The sequence below is a fragment of the Cygnus olor genome, chromosome 9, assembly GCF_009769625.2.
Source record: "Cygnus olor isolate bCygOlo1 chromosome 9, bCygOlo1.pri.v2, whole genome shotgun sequence".
Taxonomy (NCBI): Eukaryota; Metazoa; Chordata; class Aves; order Anseriformes; family Anatidae; genus Cygnus; species Cygnus olor.
In genome coordinates, this window is record NC_049177.1 from 13,966,746 (window position 1) to 13,983,674 (window position 16,929).

General features: G+C 60.8%; 1 protein-coding gene across 2 annotated transcripts; it reads right to left on the minus strand.

Moving 5' to 3' along the window:
• Positions 1-8,213: 8,213 nt before the first annotated feature.
• HES1 (hes family bHLH transcription factor 1) lies at positions 8,214-9,914 on the minus strand. 2 transcript variants are annotated; one of them, XM_040567331.1, is made up of 4 exons: positions 9,732-9,914; positions 9,561-9,656; positions 9,389-9,476; positions 8,214-8,951 (listed from the first exon to the last, which is right to left on the minus strand). In XM_040567331.1, exons 1-4 carry the CDS (start codon positions 9,837-9,839, stop codon positions 8,467-8,469), a joined length of 777 nt encoding a protein of 258 aa, XP_040423265.1. In that variant the 5' UTR covers positions 9,840-9,914; the 3' UTR covers positions 8,214-8,466. The 2 variants fall into 2 exon arrangements, with proteins under 2 accessions (XP_040423265.1, XP_040423264.1); XM_040567330.1 differs by having other exon boundaries at positions 9,561-9,914.
• Between the last annotated feature and the right edge of the window lie 7,015 nt (positions 9,915-16,929).

The following is a 16,929-nucleotide window of genomic DNA, read 5'->3' on the forward strand; positions in this document are numbered from 1 at the left end:
GGGCAGCACGGAGCCGTGGGACCGGCGGCACGGGCAGGGAGATGCGGGGCAGGAGGCACCGGCAGCCCCCCAGCTCCCCTCCAGCTCCAGGATCAGGTATCGGTCAGCTCGCTTTGATCCCTGCCTGCTGATGAGGCTTTTGGCCAGGACCCATGCTGTGAAAACAGGCTCACTGCCCCGGCTACCCTGCGTGGGGCTTTTGCCCCGACATCTCGCTGCAGGACAGGACCAGCAATGGGGTCAGCAGTGCTGGGGGGAACCAGCTCCCGATCCCCAGCACAGGTCCAGCATGGTTGGTTAAGCTCCTCAACACTTGATCCATCTCAGCCCGTGTGCAGGGCTACAGCCAGTGCACGGCAGGGCCATTTGTGAGCCACCCCATCCAGCTGGGAGCCATGCCGAGTGCCCCTGAGGTCCCCAGGGCACGTGGCCGAGCTGCTGGCTACAGGGACCTCAGGGGCACTCGGCATGGCTCCCAGCTGGAATTTGCTCCAGCACCACTTGCTGCAAATCCTGGTGGCCCCTGTCCTCTGCTCCCTACCTCTGGCCATGCACGGAGCATCCTGAGAGCCAGGGGCAGGAAGGCGGGTTCCCGTGCTGGGATTTGGGATCCACGGGGTGGTGGCGCTGACCCCATAGTGGGCAGGCAGGGATGCCTTTGGGAGTCAAGGTGAGGATGGGCTGGGAGCAGATGGGACCTGCTCCGTTTGTGAAAGAGCGTTTCTGCTATTTATGCTAAGCGGTGGGAATGCTTCTCAAGCATTTTGGATGGCTCTCTAATGAGGCCGGCCTAAATATGCCAGCATTGTTTGTGCCGGACAATTAAAAACTCCCACTTGCCACATTAGCAGTGTCTCTGGTCGGGAAGGGCCCTGGAAGCAGCGCAGGACGAGGAGCGACCACAAAGCCCGCCCTTTGTTTTGCGCTCCTTTGAACCTCCTCAAAGACCCCGTTTCAAGGGGTGGCTTTTGTTTTCTTTTCAGCGGGACCAAACCCAGAGCTGCCTGTTGTTTGGCGACACAGAAATGTGACCTTAATTGACTCTGCTGCTGGGCACACTGTGTAAATCACTCCTGGCACCGAGGGAGCTGCCCCGTGTGCCCCAGCCCCACGGCAGCACCGTGTCTGGGGCTGCTGCCGGCAGGGCAGGCGTGGTGGCACGGGGTGGTGGCACGGGGTGGTGGCACATTGTGGTGGCACATTGTGGTGGCACATTGTGGTGGCACGGTGCAGTGCATGCCCTGGTAAACAGAGGCAGCAGCAAAGGCTGTGATGCCTTATACGGAGCCCAGGCTGAGCCTGCCACCAGGCTTTTGAAAGCTCTGGGGCCTTGGGACTAGGACTGTGCTGAAAGAATTTGGGGTTTTTCATCTGACACGCAGAGGAAAAACTGTTTGTGCACCTCGAAACCCTTTAGCCTCCTTCCTCTGCCAGCTGTGCTGATAAGGCTCCTTACCTGCTGTCCCCGGGACTCACTGGGTTAACATCATCGCAAGATAAATTAAATGCGATGACAATGCAGCAAATCCTCCTGCAAATGCCTGCCTTGCACTTAGCCAGACGACTTATTGGTAGGGTACCAGGGGGCTGGACCATTAGCAGATATAATTTGCAGGCTCCTGAGGAGAGGTTAAGGGCTGGAACAGCTCCCTGCCAGCTGCCTCCTTCTCCCCGTGCTGCCCGCCCTGGCCCTAATCAAGTTCTCCTCTCAGCCCGTGTCACACGGGCTCCTTGCTGCCTTCAATGAGGGGAAATTTGCAGACAAATTTCTGCCAGCAGGATGCTGGAGTTCTCCTGCGTGGCGGGATAAAGATCCCTGCAGCCTCCGTGCCTGCTGGGGAAGTATGTCCAGGCATGGGGGGACGAGGGGACAGGCTGTGGCCATCGAGAGCTGTGCCCTCAGGAGAGCTCTGAAGTACCTGCCCTGTTATTTCTGCCAAGGTACTTGTGCGCCCAGGCCCTTGTGGCTGTAATCAAGCTGCCTCTTGATCTTCTTCCCAATAAGCAAGAGGCTGCTGTGTGCCTGCGTCCCCCCCAGGGCAGTGCTGCAAGCCACGGGGGGACAGACCGGGGGGACCGGGCTCCCCTGGGCACAGTGTCGATCGTCTGAGCCCACACACAGCCCCAGGCACTCGGCGAGCCCCTGGGCAGGCAGATAGCTGGAGACATGCCACCTGGGTGGCCACAGCCCAGCAAGGAGGACATTTGGGTCCGTGGGTGTCACCTCCCTTGGGCCCAGGGCATGGCATGAGCAGCAGGCACCAAGGAAGGTGGGAGCAGGGCTCAGTGCAGTGGGCACGGTCGCCTCGAGGAGCCTGCTCGTTTCATGGTCTTATTTTAATTTCAGGCACCCTCTAAACCAATGCATTTTAAAGCCCTTCCCTTCCTTGCCCATTGGGATGAGAAGGTTTCCAGGGGACTTAGGGCCCTGCTTCCAGCCCAGTGAGCCAGGTGGCCACACCGTTAGCAAAGCACTGGCAGTGACAGACATGACAATTTTCTGCACCAGCGCCGCAAACAAACAGGCAGCAGCGGGGCAGGGGAGCCGAGAGCACAGCACCCTGCACAGAAAGGGAAGACAAACAAGACTTTGTCCTCAGCTGAGGCTGCAGGCAGCCCCGGGGCTGGCCGCGTGTCCTCCCCAGCGCACAGCCCTGGCGCAGGCTCTCCTAACGCCCGGTCCTAGCGGAGCAGACTGGGACGGGTCCTAGCAGGAGCCTGCCCGACCTCCTCAGGACGCGACCCCAGCAAGTGACAAACCAGCTCTGCTTTGGGAGGGGGGTCTCAGTGGGCTCTAGCAGGGGGGGGACAACTCTGAGCTGTGAAACTTGGCTGCCGCGCCTCCCCTGTGAAAGATGGAGGCTGTGCACTGCCTGTCCCACCAGGTCCTCTCGGCCTTCTGCCGGGGGATGATGGTTAAAACCAGCCTTGTCTGCAGCCTGACGGCCTCTGTGGGATCCCCCAGACAGGGAAATGGGGGCGATAAGGGGATCCTCGCTCCCAGGAGGATGCTGCTGGGCAGGGGAAGCGCCTCTGCCTCGCCGCCTGCCCCGGCAGCTCCCCAGAGGCGCGCTGTGACCCGGCCCTCGCTCCTGCCGTGCCGCTGGCTGAGCAAACACAATGCCGCTCAGCCCACCGGGGGCCGCGGCACCTCCAGCCAGCTGAGATAAACCTCATTGTGCTCCTGAAAAGAGAGGGCAAAAACCCAGTGCTGGCTCCTCCATGCTGGATGGGATGCTCCCGCTGCCCGCCCAGCAGCGCGGGCGGGGAGGTGGCACGGACACCCTGTCCCTGTGGGTCTGTCCCCATGTCCCCTGGCTGTGTGCTGCCAGCTCAGCGCTCGCCCGGGCTCCCCAGCCCTGGCCACGCAGCTGAGCCCAGCGGGGAGGCCAGCCTGCGCCAGCGCCGCCTGTGAGCGCTAACAGCTGCTTGGAGCCCGCTCAGAAACACCAGCACAGGCTGTCGGGCTGCCAACCCCGCTGCTCCCGAGCACAATAACAGCTAGGGGATGGCTGAACGCAGGCGGTCCCGTGGGAAGGGAAGCGCGGAGCTCCGTGCTGTGGGACCAGCCAGCGCCCACCCCACGGTTAGGAGCGAGGAGAAAGGAAACGTCCACGTCACGGTCACCGGGGTGCTCGCCGTGAGACCCTCACGCGGCTCTCAGCCCCACCAGTGGGAGCAGAAGGGCTCCGGCTCGCACCAGTAAGAACCTGGCCCTGTGTGTGGATGCCTTCAGAAGGGCAGCACTGAAGGATGCCCCAGCCCCTCCTCTAGCTGGAAACAGCTCAGGTGTTGCCCCTCATTGACACGCTGCAATTGCACCTCTGGGTGCAAGGGGCCACGTGCTCTCTGCCCCTAAAACAATTAATTTCCCTGCTGGGATGAGGGCAGGTTATCCTCCAGGCCTGCAGCCGAGTGCGTTGCCGACGGAGCTGGGGATGGGGCTCCGCCTGATGCTGGAGCTGCAAACAGAGCCAAATATTCCCCGAGCTTGGCGGGACGAGTGTGTTTTGGTCCTACTTTCTATTAGTCACTGGCCCCGGGGAGGATGCTGCGGGGCTGCGGTGGGCTCGGGCCCAAGCCAGCCTCCCCTCGCTGGCACCCACACGCCTCAGCACTGCCAAGGCTGCGCCTATGCCGGGGCTGCAGCGGGGCTGCGGAGCCGGAGCCAGGCACGATACGCGGCTGCAGGATTCGGCATGTGTCTTTACATCCTCCTGCCTCTCTCTCGGTACAAACACTGTCCAGATTTCCAACGTCAGCAGGAGAGAGAGCAGCCAGATTGTTTTACGGTTTCAAGAACTCATAATGGTTTCCAGAGAACAGGACCGCAGCCCATCTTCTGCAGCAGGAAAAGCCGCCGCAGCCCCAAGTCGCTGCCGGGAGCACTCTGACCCCCTGGCACACGGCAGCCAGAAGCACTGACAGAACTCGGGGTGCCCTTGGAAAGGCTGCGGGGCACCCCAGTGCACCCCGTGCCACCCCGGGGGTTGGGAGACGTGGCTCTGAGGGGTGTCACCTGCGGGGTGAGCCTGCCCCAGCAGTGGCATTGGGGGCACCAAGTGTCCCCTTCGTATGTCCAGGCTGTCCCAGCTCCATCCACGCTGTGGTGCTGGCAGGTCTGTATGGAAATGCTGCTTTTATTTAAGTGGGGTGCTGCTTTTGTGAGGCTGAAATCACCGGGACCGGGGCACGGAGCACTCACCCCCGCAAATGGTTCCCGTGGCTTTCTCCCCGTGTGGCACCGACGTGGCTGTGTCCAGGGGGGGACAGCTGAGCTGGGGCAGGGGATGCTGCTGACCAGGGGGACGCAGTGCAGTGGCTGTGGGGACAGGCACCCCAAGGCTCCAGCTGCACGGCTTCCCCCCGCGCCCCGTCCCAGCTGGGAACGCGGCCCCGAGCACCAGCTGATGGCGTGGCCGGCCGCAAATGTTTAATGAAATGGAGCGGAGTCATTTGTCTGGGCTGACCCCACCAGGAAGTCTGCGCTCCGCAAAACAAACCAGGCTTTTGTTTGACTTGTTTTAAGTAAAACACATGTCACCCCTGTAAATCACAGGTCCCCTTCCCCACCCTGCCCCGGGGGCAGCAGCGGAGCGAAGGCGGGCGCTGGTGCTGGGTGGCTGCAGGGATTGGGGGGGATCGGGCCCCTCCGTGGGGTTGGGGGGGGGCTGCGCACCCCAGCTGGGAGCCGCGGGGCTGGAGCATCCCGTCCCCAAGCACTGCGGTGGGCAGCGGGAGCACCCCCAGCTTGGCGTGGGGGGTCCCCCCCATGCCGCCCACCCTCAGTCCCCCCCCTAAAAAAACTCCCCAGCCGTGCCACCAGCTTGCTTTTCCACCGGCCCCCGGGGCTGGAGGCCTGGACGGCAGCCCAAGGCCGGCTGGCGGGCCCTGGCACGAGAGAGGCCGAGGCCTGTGCCGGGCGGCCGAGGCCATGCAGCGCGGCGTGCGGAGGCGTTCGGCCGGCGTTGGGCCACGGCGCCTGCCGGCAGCGGGGGCCGGAGCGGGTTCGTGTGCCGCGGGCGCGCTCCCTCCCTCCCCGCCGCCTGGCAGCCCGCCACCGCGCCGGGGGTTCGCTCCTTTCTCACGACCTCTCAGGTTCCTGAGCTCATCTGGGAGCTATTCATTTCCTGCCAGAAAACAGCCTTGCCTGCTAAAAAAACCACCTTGGCCGCAGCGCGGCCCAGGGCTTGGTACGAGGGCTCTCTCGGCTTAAATCATAAAGCCGGGGCTGTCTGGCTGGAATCAAAGGCAGGGCGGGCGCGGGGGGGCCGGGGCCCGTGCCATATGGTAGCACTTAAGAGCCAAGGAGGAAGCGAGGAGGGGTTTTGCGCCGCTCGCGAGGAGTGTGGGAAAAGTTAATTGACTTTAATGACAGGTTTCCCGGGTGGGCGGCAGCGCCCGGCGGGAGCGAGCGGCCGCAGGGCAGGCGGGGAGGCGAGGGCAGGGGCACGGCGAGTGCTGGGGGCACAGCAGGGTGCTGGGGGCACGGAGGGGTGCTGGGGGCCGCGGGCAGGTGTGCGGCACGCGTGCGTGCAGCCGGCGGCAGCAAAGTGAGCTGGAGTGCAGTCAGCAGTGAGGGTCGGAGCCGGTCATGGGGTTTTCTGCTCGGTGCCTCTGCGCAGCCCTCACTGGCGTTTGTAGGAAGGCATCTGTGAGACCTCCAGGGGTGAGGGTCCTCAATGAGAGGCCACCGTCCAGCAGCTTCACCCTGTCCCTCCCCAGCACCCCGTCCCTCCCTTCCCGTGGAAGCTCATCCCATGGCACCAGCGTGGTCAAGGGCGAAGGCACTTGCTGTACATGAAGGGTAACTCCTAAGCTTATGGGACCACAGACCTATTTGTCATCCAAATTTGTCACGGCCTGAGTGAGCTGGCATCGAGAGCACGGCTCCTGGGAATTGCTCTGATCCCCTCAAATCTCACAGACTCAAGCAGATCTCTCATGTCAACAGGCTGTGGGATAGAACAAACAAAGCTTTGGATGAACCGGTACAAGCACGGCATATCTGCTTTATGCTAGGCTATTTAAACCCCATCAGCAAATGGGTTTGTCTTGTCTTTCACTCCTGGATTTGCTGTATGTTCTCTATGAACCTACCGCAAAGCCCTTAAAACGCTTTCCAAATCAACTGCTCCAAAAGAAGGGGTGGCCTCTGCCTGGCTGTGGCAGGTGATGTGCTACAGCCCCGTGGTGAGATTCCCAGATGGACAGGTCCCACCGGTGTTTTCCCAAAAACAAGGTGGGCTCAGGCCTGCCCACGTTACCTGCAGCTCAGCGAGGCAACCTGCAGCCGGTGGGAGGCTGCACGCCTGCCTGGAGGCAGCAAATCCGGTATTCCCAAGCCTTGCAGCCACCGTGAAGGCAGCAGTAAGACAGAGCAGCAAAGGCACGAGGAGATTCAGGAGGGGAAACTATCTTAAAAAAAAAAAAAAAAAAAAAAAAAAAGGAGAGAGGAACGTTCTTCATCACCCAGGTGCTCGGGAGATCATCCTCTGCAGCCGCTTTTAGAAGACAACCATCACCAGCCACGTCCTCATTAGCAAGCCCTGCAGGAATGGATCCCAGACACATCCCCCTGCCTCCCCCTCCAAAATCCATCCCAAGGAGCGTTTCAGAATAGGAGGCTCTGTTTGTACACAGGGGGCAGGGAGGGCTCCGGAGCCCAGCAGGTTTCATCTGCCTGCTCCCCTGCTCTCCACGGCTTTCATTTCCCCAGCACCTGGCTGCAGTCAAGCACCTGGCTGAGCCAGGCAAAACCCAACAAGCTTTTGCGGTGGGATTTGGAAGGAATCCCCAGTGGATCCTGGCACGGTTAAAGCTGTCCGCTCTGAGTTAGGACTTGTTAGGAAGGGTGATGCAAGCTGTAACCCGAGACTACCGCTTGCCTCTATCTAGGGCTCGCATCTTGCCTGGAAATGGGGCATGACCAAGTCAGAGGGGTCAGCTGCCACTCGCAGTTAGGAGGGGAGGTAGTCCGCGCAGCCCCACATCGCTCCCCCTGACATGTGTTTTCCATATTAAAGCAGAGGAAATGCCCGACTCTATCAAAACCACATGCAGAGCATTAATCATCCAGCACAGCCTGCCTCGTGCCCAGGGCTGGGAAGGGCTCTGCGCTTTCAAGTCCAGGTGGAGGTGGTACCCAGCGCCGCGCGAGCGCCTGCTGCAGCCTGTCAGCCTGGAGACGGAGCCCTCGTGTCAGTTTGTCCCGCAGAGCCTGGCGTTTCTGTAACACGAGCCGCTGGCAGGCGCCCTTCTGTAAATCAACGGACTGGAGTCACTTGTGATTTACACCGCGGCTGGGGAGCGGGCCCCTCGGGGTCCGGGCAGGAGGCTCCTGCAAGCAGCTCCACCTCGGGCCCGGAGAGCTGGGCTCCGTGCCGAATCCGTCTCGCTTTACCTGGGCTGCTCCGCCGCGGCCAGCCCCCGGGAGCCAGGAGGAGAGCGGAGGTGCCTCCCTCAGCGCATTCACCAGCTCTGCAAACATAAGCTCTTTTTAACAAGTCTGATCAGCTGAACTGCTCCCAAGGAAGCAGTAATTACATCTGCCCCGGGGGCAGGGAGAGGGGCCGGGTGGTTTCAGAAGGCGGCGAGGGGACAGAGGCTCTGACTGACAGCTCCAGCCCTGCAGCAGCACAATCAATCCATGGGCGGCCGGGAGCAAGCCAGGAGCCAGGCTCCCTCCTACGCACACACGCCAGCACTCCGACTTATCTCCAAAGGCCTTCCAAAATGGAAGAGACTTTTATTTTAAGAGCATTCAAAAAAAAAAAAAAAAAAAATCTTTGGTGTCACATAAGGAAGGGGAGGGAAGGGAGAAAAAAAGATCTCGTGTAAAACACGAAACGCTGTTGAGGGAGTGCTATGGTACAAAGGCACAATCCAATATGAACATATAACCTATGTACAGCCGTGCCAGCAGCACGGGGTGCGGTGCTCAGTCCAGTCCGGTGCCCGCCACCCTCACCAGGGTCTCCACACCGAGTCGGCGGTGCCGGGTGGCGGGCCAGGTGGCGAGGCGGCAGTGGCAGCCGTGGGGGGGCCGCCGTAGAGGGGCAGCACGGCCCCGCCGGGGGTGAAGGCGGTGCTGGGGATGAGGAAGGCGAATTGCCCGTCGGAGGCGGGCAGCAGCTGGAAGCCGCCGTACACCTTGGCCGCGTCGGTGCCCGGCTTGCAGGGCATGCCCGGGAGCGGCCCCGCGCCACCGCCCGGCGGCACCAGGGGTGGCCCGAAGGCTGCGGCCGGCGGCAGCGGAGGCGGCGGAGGGGGCGCGGGGTAGTTCATGGCGTTGATCTGGGTCATGCAGCTGGCCAGGTGGCCCAGGAGCCGGGTGCGCACCTCGGTGTTGACGCCCTCGCAGGTGGAGAGGAACCGCGTCACCTCGTTCATGCACTCGCTGAAGCCGGCGCGGTACTTGCCCAGCACCGTGGGGTCCGTGCTCAGCGCAGCTGCGGGGCGAGAGGGACACGGGGCGGTCAGCGGGCTGCGCAGCCCCCCGGCATCGCACCCTGCAGCCCCCCTCGGAGCCCGGGGATCCAGGCAGAGAGCACCGCGCCCCCCAGCACCTCAGACCCAGGTGGCGAGCGGAGACCCCTGCTGCCCCCCCCAGACCCCGTAGCACCGGGGGACCCATCCTGCGAGCACCGCCCCCCCAGCACCCCTGGGCAGGGGGCACCGGAGCCCTCCCAGCACCAGAATCACGCATGCAGGGTGCAGCGGGGAGCACCCAGGGCAGCAGCACGGTGCTCCCACAGCACGGGGATGGGGTCGGGCACCCCGGTACCCCCCGCCCAGCACCCCGGCACCCCACGCACAGCACCCCAGCACCCCCCTCTGCCTCCCCCCCCCCCCCCCCCCCCCCCCCCCCCCCAGCCCCATCTCTCACCGGTCATCTGCGCCCGCTGCAGGCTCCGCAGGTGCTTGACGGTCATCTCCAGGATGTCAGCCTTCTCCAGCTTGGAGTGCCGCGAGCTCTGCGGGCAGAGGGCGGCTCGCACCGGCACGGCTCCCCCCCGGCACCCCGCACCCCCGGCTCCCCCCCCCCTCCCCCGGCTTACATCCTTCTTCAGCGCGTCCAGGATGAGCGTCTTCAGCTGCCCCAGGCTCTCGTTGATGCGCGCCCGCCGCCGCTTCTCCATGATGGGCTTGGACGACTGCAAGAGAGCGGCGGTGAGCGCCCGGCACGGCACGGCCCGGCCCGGTACGGCGCGGCACGGCCCGGCCCTTACCTTGCGGTGCTCCGCCGCCGTCTTGGGCTTATCGGGCGTCGCGTTGATGCTGGCGGGGGTGGCGGCCACGGGCGAGGCGCTGCTCTTCTCCATCAGGTCGGCCGGCATCGTGCGGCCGCGCCCGCCGCCGCGGAGGAGGCCGTGCGGCAGCGGGCGGGCGGGCGCTGGGACCGGCGCGGCGCGGCTGCCGCGCGCCCTTGGCCGCCCCTACTTATAGCGCGCGCCGCACGCGCGCGGCTCGTGTGAAACGTCCCCCGCCGCCGTTCCCACACTCGCGCCCAGCCAATGGGCGCCGCCCGCACGCCGCCCCGGCTCGTGGACGGCGCCCGCCCATTGGCCGCGCGCCGCGCGCCGCGCGCCGGCCAATGGGCGGCCCAACGGGGCCGCGCGCGGGGCGGGAGGGCGGCTGCGGGTTTAACCCCTTAGGCGCCGCTCCGCTGGGAGGGCCCGGCGCTAATTGCCGGGTTAATTGGAGCCCGCGGGGGGCGCCGGCAGCGGGGCGGGGGGACGGGGAGGGGGGAGCTGCGCTGTGGGGGGGCCGCTGCCTGCGGGGTGAGGCGGGGGGCGGCAGGGCTCTGTCATCACGGTCCCTGTGACAGTGCCTCAGGTCCTGTCACGATATCTCAAGTCCTGTCACAGTGCCCATGTCCCTGTCACGATGTCATAGGTCCTGTCACGATACCCGGGGCCTGTCACGGTGCCCCAGACCCTATACAGTTCCCAGGTCCTGTCACTATGTCCCAAGTCCTGTCACAATGCCCTTGTCCCTGTCACGATGTCCCAGGTCCCGTCACAATGCCCATGTCCCTGTCACAGTGCCCCCAGCCCTGTCACGATGTCACAGTCCCTGGCACGGTGCCTTAGATCCTGTCGCAGTGCCCCCGACCCTATATATACAGTGCCCAGGTCCTGTCACGGTGCTCTGGGGCCTATCACAATGCCCCTGTCCTGTCATAGTGCCCCTGGCCCTGTCACAGTGCCCTTGGCCCTGTCACAGTGCCTCAGGTTCTGTCATAATGCCCCTGTCCCTGTCACGATGCCCCTGTCCTGTCACGATGCCCCTGTCCCTGTCACAATGCTCCTGTCCCTGTCACGATTTCCTTGTCCCTGTCACGATGCCCCAGCCCTGTCATGATGCCTGTCACACCAGCAGCTCTGCCCCCCCTTGACCTGGAGCAGACCGCAGGCCCTCACGCCTCCAGCTCCCACCGGTGCCCCCGGTGCCCATCTCCATGGGGCCACCACCACCACCGGCACGGGCACGCCGAGGTGACCGCGGTGACGCTGCTGGCGCTGGCACGCTGTGCCGTGCAGGCGGCGCGGCCGCAGGTGCACCGGTGCGTGTGCTCCCGAGGGCGCCCAGGCGAGCACGAAACCGCGGCGTGGTGCCCGGCGCTCGGCCCCGCTGCAGCTGCGCCTCTACCACCTCCGGCTGGCCCGCGCAGCTCGTGGGGTTACTTTAAAAAAAAAAGGTATTTTGCCTGGGGACTTGAATCTTTTTCTTTTTCTTTTTTTTTTTTTTTTTTCCCTCCGCTTGACTGGCTTTCTCACACTCCTATTCCCATAGTCTGCCAGCTAAGCCTGAGTCATCCTGCCAAGAACTAGACCTGGCCTATTCAAAAATGTGCTCACTCGCTCTTTCTGTCTCTCTTTCTTTTCTTTCTTTCTTTCTTTTTTTTTTTGAGTATACACAGTAATGTTTTTCCACCTCCTCCAGTACCTGATCTGCACCTGTACAGGGCCAATCCCACACATATCACCTGATCTTGCCTTTTCAGAGACCGTGAGAAAAATAAAGTTCAAGAAAGAAGAGACATGTTTGCAGATCTCACCGGGGCAAAGCCCTTGTCTCTGCAGAGGCTTGCCTGCACAGCCACGAGAGCTTTAAAAAGGAAAAATAAATAAAAGAGAGTGTCATGTTTAAAACTACAAGAAAAGCACAAATCCAGGCTTTCTTTTAGCTCCTTGGTCAAGCCACAAGTCTTAATTTAAAAACAAAAAGCAGCCTTCAGCTTGTAAGATTTAAGTTTGGATGAGCGATATTTGAGGTAAGCTTCAGTCATCTAGGCATTCGGACAAAAAGGAGTGGAGAAAATATTGAGACTGCATCAGGGAGCTACTGAAAAGTCTTTTCTTGCCCTCATACAGCAGTCTGAGACAACTGGTTAGCATGAAAACTGCAACACATTATTGAACAGCCTAAAAGGTTTGGGTGGGCCAATATTTTTTTAATACTTGGGGGTGAAAAAAAATAAGGTCACCACGATTCCTGAGCGAGTCCTCTCCCTCCCACGGGGATTTGCAAAGGAAATGCGAAGCCGGGCAGCCGGTCCCTCCTGGGCTGGGAGTGAGAACAGGCTGCAATTACGTCCATGTTTATGGTAGCCCAGGAGCTGCTAACCACCTCTAATTGCTGGCAACAGGTCGGTTTCTCTGGGGATGGAGCGGGGCAGGCGGGGAGCGAAGGCTGTAATTACGGGCCACCAGTGCTCACCCCAGCCAGGCGAGCTGGCAGCAGCTCCCCTCCTGCAAGTGATGGCTGTGGGGCCTGGTCCCGGCCCCATCCCTGCCCGCTGCAGCCCACAGGAGGTTTTTCTCTCATGGGGAGCTTCTCTCGGGGCCTTGAAATCCTGCAGCCCTGACCTGGCCACGGCACGAGTGGCAGCGGCGCTGGCGTCCCCGCTGTGGGTCTCCGCCTCTGCCTGCCTGCTGTGAAATGCCGTACACGTGCGAGGGCTGCGGTCCCGCAGCGGAAGCGTGCCTGCGTGTGAATTCCCTGGGGATCAGGAGAGGAAGGGGAGGATTTACATGGAAGGATGTCTCTGGAAATGAAGTGGCCAAGGCCAAGCTCCAGCTGGAAGGAGGTGGCGAAGAGGCTCGTAACCACTGGGGGATCTGGAACAGATCCTCTGGGCTACTCCAGCCCTGCGTTTGCTTAGGAAAGGGCTGTCAAGGGGGAGAAGTTGTCCCGAGATAAGGGGCTGCCCCAGGTACTGGCATATTCCTTGTCCTGTGGTTGTCTGGCAATGGTTTTCTTTGCTCAGGCAGTAATCTTGGGTTACAAATTGGGAATTGTCCAAAGAAGATTTGGGAAAAAAATGTAGACAGCTCATCGGGGCATTACTGACTCGCAGAACATCTTGGAGGGAAAACGCCTTGGCAAAGAAGTTCAGACTAGTCCTGGGCACAGGCCCAGGGGCAGGGAGGTGGAATAAAACAGGGTGCTGCTGCCGGTGTGGCACGCAGGAGGCGAGGAGGTGGCAGAGCTGGCTGTGCCTGCTCTCCTGTCCTTTAGGAAGCAGCCCAGACCTGACCAAAGAGGAGATCTGTCTGGAGATCCAAGAGCATTAATATCCAAAGGTAGCAGGAAATATAGAGAATACAGAAAGCAAGTTGCTTGTAAGACCTGGGGTATGGCGGGGAGAACCCCTGGCACAAGCTGGGGACCAGGAACAGCACACAAAGCCTTTCACCTGCAGGTCATGGACTGAAATCCTAGCCCGGCCACAGCTGGAAGTCGTCACCAGCCTGAAGGCTGGAGAACAAGTGCTGCGTCCCGGGGACACGTGTCCCTGCTGCAGACGGCTCTTCGGGGCGGCCCCGCACACGTGCTTCCATGTGTGCTCCTGCGCAGCCACCCTGCTGGCAGACGCGGTCTCGGGTAGCTTTGGGACAGCTTTCAGGGATTTTTCCCCTCCGTGAGTGTTTGCCAGATCTCTGGGCAAGGTCACTTTCAAACTGACTTCCTGATGGAGCTCCCTAGACAAAGCAAAGCTTTCACAGACGTTGCTTTCCTGCACACCGGGTCCTCAAGGTAAAAAGGGCAGAACAGCTTTCACCAGCAGCACCGCTGCCCAGTCCTGCTGGCAGGAGCAGCTCGCTGGGCGGGCCGGCAGCCCCCTTTTCCAGCAGATCCTGCCCTCTTGGACGCTGGGGACCCGTTCCCAGGATCTGCTGAGACCCAGGACTCCAGAGGCAGGGGCAGAGGAGCCTCAGGGCTCTCAGCCGGTGGCTGCTCCTTTGGTGCATGCCCTGCAGGAGCGGGGTGCCTTCAGCTCTTGCCTGGATGCTACCACAGAGAAGAGGCTGACGTGTTTGTTCATCCTGCTCCAAGCTGTGTGACTCAGGCTGGGTGCGGGGAGGTGCAGCCATCCCACAGCAACAGCCCTAGCTCTGGGGAGGGCACCCGTGGGCTCCAGAGACCTGCACCCATCCTTCGGTCACCCGCACGGCCATCCCGACGCAGAAAGCCACGGGGGTGAAGCAGCCGAGGTTCTGCTGGAGTAGCAAAGCACCACCCTGAGAAATTCGGGTGACTCGCAGGGCAGGAACCAACCAATTTCCACCTCCCCATCCCGGCACGGGCTGCTGCACAGCTCCGCACCAGGGAGGGCGCTGGGACACGAGCCAGGGTACCTGGATCTCTTTCTGAGCTGATTCCTCTTGGCAGGCTCCTATCCTGCTGAACCAGGGAAACGCTGCCCTGGGAGCTGGGGGGGGGAGAGTTTTGGCAGCTGCAGAATGCCACCCATGTGGATGGGAATTCCCTTCCTGCCCTGATAACCATCACGATTTTCGCAGTGCTGGTTGGGCTGGAGCAGCCGCACGTGTTAACGGGCAGAAGATGTTGCAGCCCCAGCTTTTTCCCCTTAACCCCAGACTGTTTGCAGGGCTTGGACCTGTATCTGCCACCGCCATTGCCAGCTGGAGGCTGTGAGCTGCCTTATACCCTCCTCTCCAAGATGCTCTTTCCATGGGGTATGACCTGAATTCACCGGACCATGAATGTGCAGCCTGCTGGCCATGCCAGGGCGGCCCTGCTCCAGCACAAGTCTGTGACTTTTGCAAGATGCAGCTCCAGCTGGCAGGACGCACGTCTTAGCCTGCAGCCCTCTGAGAGCCACAAATCCCGGAGGAGAGGAGCGTCTCTCGGTTGCTGTCCTCTCCGTGCGTGGTGGGAGGTGTTGGCAGCGCGAGCCGACTTATTTATTTACTAGGATCCCACTTGTGTCGCTGCCTGAGGCTGCCGTCTCTGTGTCACGGTGCCTGCGTGCTTGCAGGGCTGATCCTCATGGGAGTCCCTGTGTCAGCCCCTCGTCTGCTGACCGCAGCCTTCAGCCAAGCACCCCTTTCCTGGATGCTGTTTGCACCTCCGTTTTTTGAGCAGCTGGATCAGCAGGGCCAGGGGGCAGCGTGGCAGGGGGGGAGCTTCACCAGCCTTTGTGGCTCCGAGAGCAGGCACACATCCTGGCTGCCTCTGCCGCGGCCTCATGGGTGCCCAGCATCGCAGCTCCTGGGCCATTCAGCCTTCCCCAAGCCCTGGTGCTGAAACTCTACAGGGCTAGCAGCTCCTGCCCGCAGCCTCTGCGCTCCTCCGCAGTGATCAATCCTATTCTCCAACACGTTTCCCTCTCCTCGTCATCAATCAGTCCGAGGAAGGAGGCTGAACTTATCGCCGCCCTCAGCTCCCCGTTGGATTCACCAGCTGATCGTCCTCTCGTATTTATGAGGCCATGAATCAGCACAGGGAGAGCGGTGTGCAAACCGCGCCTGATCCTAAAGCCCCGGCAGCAGCTGAGGCACAGACAGGAAATATTTGGGTTCCCTGGACCCTTTGGGAGGTGCTGGGGCAGGATCCTGGCCCTGCAGTGGCAGCTGGCAGGTAAATGTCCTTCACAGGGCAGCAATCGGGTCGCTGCGGTGTAACAAATAAATGTAGCATCTCTTCGTCTGCACCTGGAGGTCTCGGGATGGGCGCAGATGCAGTAACAACCAGATCCCTCCTGCTGGACCAAGTCCAGGCGAGTGCCGGCCTGCCGTGGAGGGCAGGGATGAGGGTGCCAGCCCCCCGGCCTGGGGACATAAGTGCAGGCAGCCGAAGGAGTGGCCGGGCACCCACCGGTGCTGGGCGGCTGCTGCTGGAACCGGTGCCTCTGTGGGTGGTCAGGGGCCCAGAGCATCCCTCGGTGGCCGCACCAGCCCCCGGCTTCTAAAACCTGGTGGTTTTTAGAAGCAGAAACATGTTTTCCCCCCACCTCTCCTGCTGAAAGCGGAGTAGCATGTCACGGATTGCACCAACGTAATAAAACAATATAAATATATAAATATTTTATTTTGGCCCCTTCGGTCCTGCTGCTCATTCCTGCAGGCCAGCTGTGCTGAGCAGCCGGGGTCAAGCACTGACACACCGGGACACCTCTGTGACTGTCAGCAGGCTGCAGGTTATAAATATTGATTTTATTATTTATAAATCAGGGCTGACGGGCTAGGAGCGGTGGGAGAGGGTCGCTGCTAGGGAGTCAGAGAGAGAGCTACAGGGTGACTTTACTGCTTTAAGGGGCAGACACAGGCTGTGAAAAGCAAATATCCTCCTTCGGGGATGGTAAAAGGGATTTTACAGCATTCCCATCATCAAGAGCTGCGCCACCAATGTCCGCTACCTCCAACTTTTCAATTTAAAACACTTTATTCAAGAAAACACGGCATACCTCAGTGCGGCACCTTGCTCCTGTAGGATACAGCCTCTGCACAGCCAGCGCCTTTCTGTAAGTGGTGAGCAGATGGACTCTGATTAACCTGATCAATCCGGGGCCTCTGATCAATCACCTGCACTTGGCGCCTGATCCCACTGATGCCTTCAGTCCTGTTTGAGCTTGGCAGTGTTTCGGAGACCAACTAATATCGTAATGTGCATGTAATTTGAATGCTACATCGCTGAGATCAATATTTATGATTCGAGGTGACAGCAGAACTAAAATTAGTCCAAGAATATGCGGACGGTCGTTTGTCATTTAGGTTGGTGACCCTGTCTCCATGTGTGTGTGCAGGGCACGTGCTTGAGATCTCACCGGAGAACAGTTTCCCTCAAGCTAGCTAATGCCAGGAGAAAAAAGGTGAAGATCTTTTACATGCTAGTCAAGAACTGATGTGTTACTAATTACCGTAATAGAAAACATGATCCCTCGGAGGATGTTGTTATTTTATAAACAAGGGGATAATTTACAGCTTAATTACTGACACCAAGAGCTAATTGCTAAGTGTAATGAATAAATACATTTGCAAGTACAACATTCGCTTTGCACCGATTCCAGAAGTTTAGGCATTAAGAGGCAGATCTGGGTACGTAACCTGGAGTGTTGTAGGAAATGACATCGAATCAAATTCCAAAACGTCCTGCAACAAGGCTCCAAGGGTCTTG